The sequence below is a fragment of the Globicephala melas genome, chromosome 8, assembly GCF_963455315.2.
Source record: "Globicephala melas chromosome 8, mGloMel1.2, whole genome shotgun sequence".
Lineage (NCBI taxonomy): Eukaryota > Metazoa > Chordata > Mammalia > Artiodactyla > Delphinidae > Globicephala > Globicephala melas.
The window spans coordinates 45,892,326-45,904,206 of record NC_083321.1 but is presented as its reverse complement, the minus strand read 5'-3'; the positions used below and the strand labels follow the sequence as shown (position 1 = coordinate 45,904,206).

At 37.7% G+C, this 11,881-nt stretch overlaps 1 protein-coding gene across 1 annotated transcript in view; it reads right to left on the bottom strand.

Moving 5' to 3' along the window:
- Nucleotides 1–5,937: 5,937 nt before the first annotated feature.
- The window catches only part of TMEM41B (transmembrane protein 41B), a 30,637-nt gene continuing 24,693 nt past the window's right edge, over nucleotides 5,938–11,881 (bottom strand). Inside the window, exons 5-8 of the mRNA XM_060303526.1 lie at nucleotides 11,750–11,843; nucleotides 10,999–11,103; nucleotides 9,719–9,857; nucleotides 5,938–8,293 (exon numbers count right to left, since the gene is read on the bottom strand). Coding sequence (XP_060159509.1) covers nucleotides 8,124–8,293; nucleotides 9,719–9,857; nucleotides 10,999–11,103; nucleotides 11,750–11,843 — 508 coding nt within the window. The 3' untranslated portion in view covers nucleotides 5,938–8,123. The remainder of the gene's footprint in view (nucleotides 8,294–9,718; nucleotides 9,858–10,998; nucleotides 11,104–11,749; nucleotides 11,844–11,881) is intronic.

Below are 11,881 nucleotides of genomic sequence, written 5' to 3'. Positions count from 1 at the left end.
GGTATTAGTTACTCTTTCTGTTAATATCTATCAAGCAGGGACTGAAGGCCAAGTCTCAGTGTCTCTCCCAGTGAATTTAAAGAGAGAGGATGGAGTAAGTTCCAGGGTAGAAAGCCTCAGATACTAGGTTCCTTTGACTGCCACTTTATTAGGCCACTCCTCAGGTCAGGGATTTACCTATAAACTCTTGGAAAGAAACCCCAATGTAGGAGGTAGTCTCTTTAGTTTATGATTCCTAAGTCCTGGATTGGGGTGGGGTCAGGGGCAGGGGTGGAGAGAAGTGAATGTTGAGGGCTGCTAGGCCCTGTGTTCATCAGTTCTTCACCCCAGCAGCACTTTCGCACTATCCTGTTGTTATCCCGGTGACACAGGGAGTCTGGGCTATTATTTAACGCAGGAAGAGAAAAAAATGTAACTTCGAAACATTCAACCCATACTTTCATTTGTCTCCAGTCCTCCCCCATGGCTCTAGCTACTAGCAGTAGTGAGCATACATGTGTAAACACACACAGAGAGTCTCTAAAACTTTCATTCTCCCCAGAGGTTTCTCATGATGTTTGTGCTTCTCTCTTGCTTCCCTTGTTCCTCTAGGGCTGATTTTGGACACGAAGCCAGCAGGCTATGGTAGTTCACAATCTTGATAGGTAACTTAAGTTTTTAAGAGATCATGTTGGCTGCTGTGTAGAAAATGGAATTTAGAGGAGCAAGCCTGGCAAAAGGCAGACAAATTAGGTTATTGAAGTACTCCAGGTCAAAGGTAAATGGACTTGGACAAACTACAATGCTAGCAATAAAGATGGAAGAAGTAGTTGGATTCAAGAGTTCTGGAAGTACGGCTTCCCTGGTGACGCAGTGGTTAAGAGTCCACCTGCCAATGCAGGGGACACGGGTTTGAGCCCTGGTCCAGGAAGAACCCACATGCCGCAGAGCAACTAAGCCCAGGCTCCACAACTACTGAGCCTGCGCTCTAGGGCCCACAAGCCACAACTACTGAGCCTGCGAGCCACAACTACTGAAGCCTAGAGCCCATGCTCTGCAACAAGAGAAGCCACTGCAATGAGGAACCAGTGCACCACAACCAAGAGTAGCCCCCGCTCACCGCAACCAGAGAAAGCCCATGCACAGCAATGAAGACCCAATGCAACCATAAATAAATAAATTTATATTTTTTTAAAGTGCTGGAGGCATAATTAATAAGTTGTGCTGATGAATCGAATTCAGGGTGAAGAATAAAGACTGGCTACTAAGTGTTTGGCATAAAAAACTAGATGTATGAATGGAGCCTTTTTTTTTTTTTAATGGAGCCATTTTTAGGAGGAAGACTGACAGAAGAGCAAAACTGGGAGCTCTCAATTTTAGACATTTAGCACATTCTTATTGGATAAAACAGCATAAACCCCCAAACTAGGCAAGTTCCCAGGCGGGATCTTCTGCTACTCTCCGCACCCTCAGAATCGGGTTTCTTTTGTCTCTGTCCCATGCCCTGAGAATGTACATCATCAGATGGGCTTCCTGACTACTTCAGTGTCTCATTTCAGGGTCTCTATCACTGTTAAGGGAGAGGATGTGTATATATGACCTTCAAGCTTTCTGCTCACAGGGATCAATCATTCCAGCTCCTCTCATTTCCCGTTTTCTATTTGTGGCTTTTTGGTTAACTTAAATTCATTTCCCCTTCCTATCAGCATTCCAATTTCTTTAGTCTGGTGGCTGAGTGGAATGGTTACCATTCCAGTGGTAACCCCTGGAATGTGAATGCTGAGCAAATGCCTACAAGATGCAGACAGTTGTACTTTATTCATTCCATTGGCAGTAGCCCGACCTCTATCCTGTTATGAGGCCATTCCAGTGCTTCTGGTTCCTAGCCTCCAAAGGTACCAATGAATATCCTTTTGCTCAAGCCAGAGTTGAGTTTTGTTGTTTGCCATCAATGAACCCTGACTAATAACTAATAACTAATAATCAGGACATGAGTGCAGTCTTCCCCAAATGCCCAGCTTCTACAACAGTAACAAATGGGTTAGTGTTTCAGCCCCACCCACTCTCCTCCTCCACTCCCCGAATCAAGCAGCCCTTTGTTTTCTCAGAACCTCTCCCAAATATTCCAAAACCTGCTAGGCTTGTTTTGTTTGTCACCAAGCCTTTCCACACATTCACAGCTGAAGCAAATTGATGTCTAGGGCTTGCTTTAGGCACCACTTCGATCAAAAGGTAAGGAATGTATTTCTTTCCATTGCCCAGAACTTTACTCATTGGGCCTCTGAACTCAGTTCCAGCTCGTTTGAACTGATGCCTCTCTTCCCAACAAGGCTGGCTAGAATTGTTATCTAAAGATAACCAGTGTGTCATCCTGCTTCTCCACCCAAATTTGAGACCTAAGATGATTCAAGAGTCTCTCAGGCCTTAGGTGGAATCTTAGTTTCTACACTTAAACATCACTAAAAATTGCTTCTATAATGTTTGACTCCAGCTAGACCTGATGTTCCAAAATGTATTTGATAGCACCCTTATCACATGACTTGATGAGAAATCTCCCAAGTCTTCATATAGGTAGAGATTATTTTATTTTTCCTATTTTTTGTGTAGCCATAAACTATAAATTCTGACAATTATCCACATTACCAAATACCTTATATAAGGACTCATGCTTACCACTACACTGACATGGGCATCTGCATCTTTGAGACCACGTATAATTCTTGATGACGACGTATAATTCTAATTTTTTTGTATCAATCACTATCCCTTCATCATTTCCAGACTTCACCAGGAATTCCAATTTTCCTCTGCAATATCTATCACTATTTCCTTTCAATATTTCTCTAGTTAATAGTAGCCTATGACCTTAGGGCTCTCCAGAGTAACAGAGTCAATAGGAAACGTTGATATATATTATATATATTTATATAAAGAGATTTCTTATTAAGGTATCAGCTCATGTGATTACAGAGACTGAGAAATCCCACAATCTACTGTCTGCAAGCTGGAGACCCAGGAGAGTCGGTGGTATAGGTCGAAGGCCTGAGAGCCAGTGATGATTCTAGTCCAGGTCAGAAGGCCTGAGAACTAGGACTACCATGGGCAGATCAATGTTCCAGGCAGAGAGTGAATTCAACTTTCCTCTACCTTTTTGTTCCATTCAGGCCCTCAACAGATTGGATGATGCCCACCCACATGCGGGAGGGCAATCTGCTTTACTCAGACCACCAATTCAAATGCTAATCTCTTCTGGAAACACCCTCAAAGACACACTCAGAAATAATGTTTAACCAGCTATTGGGGCATCTCATGGCCCAGTCAAGTTGACACATTAGATTATCCATCACAAACCTTGACTGGTGTTCTAACATGAATTCCAAAGCAAGCCCCAGAGTGCTGATCTAGTCACCAGGAAACCGTCTCAAAGGTTAAAGTAGGTAGGGGTCTTGACTCAGTACACTATGTCTACCTTGGGCCTGTTAGCTTTCCAGGAAAGAATCCATTTACTTAAGGAAGTGTAGGTGATGCTGCACAAAAGACCATCTTCCAGACTATAATTTCAGGATGAAGATTCTTATAGATTCACTCTACAGGGTTAAGACAATGCTAAAATGTGACTAGTTTTCCATTTAAAATACACAGACCTGAACAGCATAATTCCATCTCTCAGCTTCCATAGTTTTACGATTTCAGAGTGGTTTTCAAAAGTCCCCTTAGACTTTCAAGTGGTACTCCAGAACTATCAGTGGCTAACACTGGGTCAATTTCTACTCCCCATCACTCCTTTTTTTTTTTTTCAGCATGCCCGTGCAGCATGCAGGATCTTAATTTCCCAACCAGGCATTGAACCTGCACCTCCTGCAGTGGAAGCGTGGAGTCTTAACCACTGGACTGCCACCAGGGAAGTTCTTCCTGGCAGTCTTTATCTAACAGTTCAGTCATCATGACAAGAGTACCCACTTGGCACAGCTCCAGATGTTACATGATAGTAAACCTTAGATTAAGGAGCCCAGGCAGGCCCCCAAAATATAATATAGGAGTTAGTGAGTTCCCCCACCTTCTATTCTCAAAGTACCATCCCCGATAACTCGAAGTGGTCATCAGACTTGATATTATGACTTCTGTTTTTCATACCAAGTATTTCTAGGATGAAAAGACTCTTCAGAAGAGTCCTTTTAGCCCCTAAACAATTTCCATTTTACCCTACCTCATATTACTAGCAAACTAACCAAATGGGAATAGCCCTTGTTCTGTTTTCTCAAGTCTTTCATTGCAAATAAAATGGTTAATTTATTTAAATGAGATAGTGTATGTGAAATCTACATCTGGCACCGTAAGCTATAAAACAAGCTAGACAGGACTTCCCTGGTGGCACAGTGGTTAAGAATCTGCCCACCAATGCAGGTGACATGGGTTCGAGCCCTAGTCCAGGAAGATCCCACATGCCGCGGAACAACTGGGCCCGTGCACCGCAACTACTGAGCCTGCACTCTACAGCCCGCGAGCAACAACTACTGAGCCTGCGCATCTAGAGCCCGTGCTCCACAAGAGAAGTCACTGCAACGAGAAGCCCGCACACTGCAATGAAGAGTAGCCCCCACTCACCACAACTAGAGAAAGCCCTCACACAGCAACGAAGACCCAACGCAGCCAAAAATAATAAATTTTTAAAACAAAAAAACAAGCTAGACAAAGGCTGCTTAATTTAATATTTTTAGTTAGAAGGGTCTGTTAATGTATCTCATTAATTTCAGAGAATCCTATCATGTCTGAGCTGTAAGGAACCTGGACCTTAGAGCTCACTTAGTCCAGATGAGAAAAATGAGGCCTAGAGCTTGAACAACATCCTCCGAAGTCACCCAGCTTAGCAAGTTTTCCCCAGGTAATGAAGAAAAAAGAGAAAGAGCAATAATCAGTAGAGTATTGAAACTGCAATAAGATCCACCTTAAAACATCTAAACAGGGCCTCCCTGGTGGTACACTGGTTGAGAGTCCGCCTGCAGATGCAAGGGACACGGGTTCGTGCCCCAGTCTGGGAAGATCCCACATGCCGCGGAGCGGCTAGGCCCGTGAGCCATGGCCACTGGGCCTGCGCGTCCGGAGCCTGTGCTCTGCAACGGGAGAGGCCACACAGCAGTGAGAGGCCCCCGTACCGCAAAAAAAAAAAAAAAAAAGTTGCACATGCATGTTGAGGAGAGTCCTAGGACCAGTCAGGTGTGAAAAAAGAAACAAGATAATTGGCTAAATGTAAACAAAGACCCAGAAGGGCTGTCCTATATGTGATTTAAATCACCTCTTTATTGCGCTCCTCATTCAGGAAGCCCACACTCCTTTCCAGGCGTCTATTTCTGCCTGGCTTCTGACTTACTGTGCTCCTCCTCATTAGAGAGGATGCCCATACCCTTTCTCTCTGGGTGTGTGTTTCTGCCTTACTTCTGTCTTAAACAAACTGCTTCTCTGTGTGCTCTCCCATACGTTGTGCTGTCTTTAATAATAAACCTTGTACCTGTTTTTACAGTTTTTGCCTCCTTGAACAAGACATTCTTCCTTTCAAATGGGAAAAAGCTAGGGCCACTTTGCTTCTAGCCTCTAGCCCCTGGTGGTCTGGTGGCTACCATTCCTGGTTTTCATCCACGCTACCTAGGTCCAATTCCTGGGCAGGGAACTAAAATTCTCTCTTCAGGACTGCTCACTGCTCTCTCTGAGATCAATTCCTTTATAGAGAAATTATATATACAGATACTTAAATAAATGTTTACCTGTACTTACTTACCTCTACAATTTAAATTTTAAATGCCTTAAGATTCTCAAAAGCCAACTATAAAAATAAAAGGTTTAAAAAACAATTTCTTTGTTCTTAGAGGTGAAAATGTGCACAGAATTTCAAAAGAATATTTTTATTCAGTGAAAGTTTTTTTAAATACAAATACTTCCATGAAATAAATCCCAAGTGCTACATTTAAGTTTTTCAGTACAATTTATTCTTACATTTTAATTTACATTTATTAAGTGTTTTAGAAATATTACACTCAAAGTAATAGAGCTCCAGAGAGAGGCCATTAACTAAGAGGTGAACAGTCTCAGTGTGTCAACTTCCTAGTTAGCCTGCTCGCCTCCCCACTACACATACTTGCCCTCTGGTGGTTATTACTATGTAGCTGTCTTCAAGATGTGGCTGAAGCTTGAATCTACATCTGGCATCAGGCCAAGTCTGTGAATCCATGAATATAGGCCACCAAATGCATTTAGAGTTCAGCCTGCTGAAGGTTCTTTCTTGACAGACAATGATGATGAATGTGGAAAGACTGGCTATTCTCTTGGGAGAAGAAAATATATCTCACCTTAAGTGACAACTACAGTTTTCTAACAGAAAAAATAATCAGCAAGGACAGGATCAATGATAAGGATAGGGAAAATACTCTGAGAATAGAGTAAGTACAATATATACATAATGGAATAGTGAGGCTGCTCCTGAGTCCAAACTCTTATTTTTAAAAGTCTGATAAAAATTTACTCAATTACATTTTATACAGTAATATTTAGTGAGCTCTGTCCAAAAAGGCTATGTTTTGTTTGTAAAAATAACAAAAGCTTTATCACTCAGTCTCTGGTCAATAAGAAAGGAAGAAAACCTTGCTAGAAATAACAATAAATAATTTCACACAAAAGTCCAGGTGACATAAGAATAGTATATTAATTAATATATTTTTTTGTATTTACAATAAATCCATTTGTTAATACTGCAATAGAAAAAATAATCAGTCCACATTATGTAGTAGAAACTGGCTTTGAGGCTGATCATACCTCTCACAATAAAAACATACAAGGATTTCTTCCACAGCTAAAGTACTTTTCAACATGACAGTCTTGGGTGAAAGTAAAACTGACAGAGTACTTTACTCTATGTCCTAGAATCAAGCGATCGAGGCTATTACCGTTAAGCAAGCAGCAAAAAGCTGTTTAGTTTTTCCAGGACTATTTAAATAGTAGTTACCATATGAGAATTTAATTTTACTTTGATATAAAAAGTAAAAACCCTAAATAGGGAAACTGCATTAATCAAAAGCAGCCCCAAACAAAAAAGCCATCACTAGAAATGAAACAAGGCATTCTTATGTATCATGCATAAAAAGGATAATTACATAATACATACTTTAATGACCAGACCAATAAATAAATGAGGTAAATTTTACAGTCATTGGAACAAATAAACTATATTCAACTACTTGAGTGCTGTACTGACACTGCTTTTGTTTCAAAATAATAAAGTAACATAATTAATCTAACATCTAAAAACTGCATACTTTGAATGTTTGCTTTTTTGATACCCTTTTGAGATAGTAAAGGGGAACTGTGTAACAAAATATTATCTGAATATAAATTATCAACACCAATATGATACAATTATCATGTCATTGCCATTTTGTATATGCACAGTGGAAATATTTTGAAAGCTAGGAAACAGATGAAAACAGACTGGTCAGAATTTTAAATTTCAGACCAATCCATGATAATCTAGAACAGAAGACAAAAATAAAATTCACTAAATAGATATAACTTGATATCTTTTCCAAATTCAGTAGTCCACTAAGATGCAACTTCAAAACAAGTCTACTACCTCAAAGGTAAAAAGGAAGAAAATGTAAATCTCTTTTGAGCTTTAGTTTTCAAGTTTATGCTCTGAAAGAAGGCTGACATTAGTCAAAACAGCAATACTGTATCTTTGCTTTTGAATTTTGTATTTGCTTTTCCTATTTTAGTTATAGTATGGAATAGAGAGAAAAATATTAAATTATTAAGTCAAGGGTAAGTATTTACGGCCAGTTCATGAAATATATTGAGTTAATCAGCTGGGTCAAGAATTTCCTACTATGCTGCTGCATTTATTATCTATAGCCTTGGAATAGTAATTTAGGAGATGTCTATCATAACTACTGACAGCACTTTTCATGGTATACCAATTTCCATTTTTATTTCTTCTCTCCTTTGCCACTTAAATACATTATTTTAACCACCAGATAGGAAATTTTATTTTACAAATTCCTGTTTCATTTACTGAAGAGGTGATTTTAACACATAAACCTGCCAATCCTGAGAGATGATGATGATGATGATGATAGGAAAACTAAAACGCAGAGGATTATTCACTCAAATTTCTGCTTTAGTTTTTTTTGGAAGATGGCTGGCAGAATAGAAAGAAGAGCCAAAATCATTAGAACAAATACTGAGTTCCAGGAAACAGCTTCCCCTGCTGTTGTAAGCTGGTACAATGTTGTTCCTGCCTTAATTGCTACAAAAGAGGGAGGTGCAACACCTAAAATAGAAAGTAAAAACATATGGTAAAAAATAATCAATTATTTTTAAAAATTAAAATACTGTGTGTATACAATTTCTTCTAAGAATATAGTGATTTACAATTGGAAAATTTTAATTTAATTTAAAGCCCCTCAAGTTTATTTCCATATAAAGAATTCAGTCTTTCATAATCACCGCTTAAGGATAATGAATTTAAAAACCCAAGGAAAGTCTCCAGAAAATAATTTTACAAAATTTATCAACAGCCTTAAAAAATGAATGTGCTATGATCCACCAATTTCAACTTTAGGAAATATTAATGTATATGAACAAAGATCTAGTCTCAAGGATGCTCATCAAAGAATTATAATAATAAAAATCTGGAAACAATCTAAGTCTTCAAAAATAAGATTGAGTAAATTGTCATTCACCCTTGATAGAGTGTACTTAAAAATGAGTGGTAGGAGATACTCAGAAATGGAAAGATACTCAAAATATATGAGTAAAAAGAGCAGTTTATACAAAAGCATGGTGGAACAGCCACATTTTATTAAAAGCCAGAACAAATTGGAAAAATTACTTTAGCCAAAGCTGAAGTTAACTTTATCTCTAGGTATTTCATCTGTAAAATAAGGAGACAGTACAAAATTCTCTCTTCTGATTCTATAAGTGTAATATTATTTTACAAAATCCAAAATTACCCCTGCTAAGATTTTTTTCCCACTTTTATAGAGAACCTGCTAAGATTTTTAAGTCTGTCTATAAATTTTTCTAAAAATAGCAATAAAAAATTAAGTATTATCGTAAAGCTTTAACAGACAGTCAATACTTGAGGAATCTGCTCATTTTGTTGGTATCTAAACAATTCACCTTAAATTTGGAAGAAAAGCAGAATACTCTTACTAAAGAACTACCAGAATTCACAAATATATAAATGAATCTTTACACCCACTGATTAATTTCAAAATTAAGTGTTAGCTCCTTGAAAGCAAGAAACTTCTTGTTCATCCTTGCTTTCCCTCAAACTTTCAGTAATGCCCATAATAAGTTCTATGTTAATAAAAAGATAGGATCAATTTTCTATTGAAAATTAAAGTTCAGTATTTCAGTACCTGATTAGAAGACAAAGGAGAAAGTACTCAAAAAAGGCATCTTCAAATTTTTTTTTTCTCTCCACTGAGGGAGAGAATGGAGTTAAAAAGTCCTGCTTAATTCTACATGATTAAAAAAATATCCAGCAGAGAGTGCTCTTGTTTAAAAAAAAAATTTAAATCAACACAATCCAACAAACATTTCCGAGCATCTATTTATATGGGCCAGGCTCTGTGCCCACCAGTTATATATGGTGCTGGCATGCCTGCAAAGAGCACAAAATCTAGCCCAGCTGGACACTGCTAGACATGTACACAATGAGTTCTAACACAGCATGAACCAGAGGGCTTACCTAGAAAAGTGCCAATAAAAAAAACTTTCAATGGCACGTTTATCACAGGAGATGTAATATTAATAAACCAGTTAGGCAGAAATGGTGTTATTCTCAAAAATATAATGTAGTTAATGAGATGCTCTCTATGACGTTCAACCTGTCACAAGAAAGAAACAAGTTAGGATCAAGATAAAGCCAAGCCTGAAAATAAACTGATTATAAAATACCTTATTTCAAATTCTTATCCCTGATAGCTCAGCATTTACCCAACAGAAATGATCAAATAAGGAGCTTGAAAATGACAATGAACTGCTTATCAAATGTTCATTACTAGAGCTAAATAACATCAGATGAAAGTTTTTAAGATTGTGCTTAGAGTGTAATGTTATACTACTAAAGATGGCTCTACATCAGCCTAGATAATATGGCTCAACAACATTTTAAACCTAAAAAGGCAAAATTAAATTTATAACAATATATAAGATAGATATCAAATGACCAACTTTTTAATGCCTTTAACGTCCTGTAATATAAAGGGCTAGTATAGTACATCAATAAACCTGGCCTCCAATTAAAAATTCAGATAATCTTTATGTTAATGTACTTCACATGAATGAATTCATTCATCATTGATAAATGAGGTTAAACAAGCATATAGAAACATTTAGCTGACTAAATAAAAGCACTGATTACAGTTTATACTTCCTAGATCTTGCTACACAAATAGTGATTATGATTTTGGACAAAATGCTTAATTTCTCTTAATTTCCTAACCTGTAAAACAAAGGGGTAAATTTCTAAAATTCCTCTGATTTAATAGTCTGCTTCTTCTGATTCTTTATAAGAATAAGATTCTTAGCAATACTATGCTAGACTTTTCTGGGCAGTAGACCTTCTATTTATCACTGCTAGTCTTTGCAGAGACCCTAACGGAAGATAAGTTCTTCCCACTGATGAAATGCATTAAAAGAGTTGGCTGATACAAGTTTTTCAGAGACCCACTGACAGCATCCTGCATCAACACAAAACAGGTGAGGTGTCTAAATATATGGATGCCTTTACATTGACACTTTGACTTCTGTGCTCTGATCGAAGTTATTAGGAATAAAGAATTAAGATGACTGTTACAAAAACATCATATTTGAAATTATTAACATTCATTATTTGCCTACCACTTAATTTTCAAAAGATCATTTTTATCAAAGCCCTGAGTCTGAGTTAATTTATGTAGATATTATACACTGACCCCCCCAAGTAGCCAAAGAATTACATCAAATAATTTAAAAATACATGTTTACCTGCTGTGACCATTTTACTGCTTTCTCAGTTAGGTATTTATAGACAACTGGCCTCCCAACTAAATAGGAGAGCATATAGCAGAATGAGGCACCGAGTCCAGAACACTACAAAATAACAAGAACTCATAAGCACTTTGTACTTTTCCATCTTATTCACATGGATATATATTCACCTAAGGCAAACCTCAACTAGTTTCTTTCTTTTGGGGTATGGGGTGGATACTCTGCGTAACATCTCTTGAGCAGAGCAGAAGAACCCATCTGATCTAGTCCTTTCTCTGACCAAATTATAACTAAAATGAGACCAGCTAAAACAAACTGGCACTTGTGATTAAACTTAGTGACTATATCCAAATAGTTAATGTTAGCCATTAGCCTATGAATAAAACTTCAAGAGCAATATTTTTTCAATTCCTATGCTTGAAAACACTACCTCCTGCCATGGGACTTAACTCCTTGGGCCCACCAACATTCTTGGACTATTTGAATTACAAAACAGTATAGAAAGCAAAGGCTAGAACAGAGCCTATAAATGCAATTAAGTCTATGATAACCCTGTTCTAGAAAAAAGCCAAACTATAATATCTCCTTATGGAGGGACTTAACAGATATTACTGTAACATTAACCCCCTTTTAAAACTAATAAGTCTATGCTTCCAGAGACTAGTGGGACTAGGATGCCATCTGCATTCCCATCATTCTATTTAAAGTTATTTCTTTCTAGTCTCCCGATTTCATTTTATATACTTACCAAACAAACAAGAAATAAGGCTAGTGGAAAGGGATAAAGAAACCCTGAGAGTATACTGAGAAATATAGAGCCTGGAATAGCAAATGTTTGCAAGCTGTTAACTTCTAAGTTAAGGATTAAAACATAATTAAA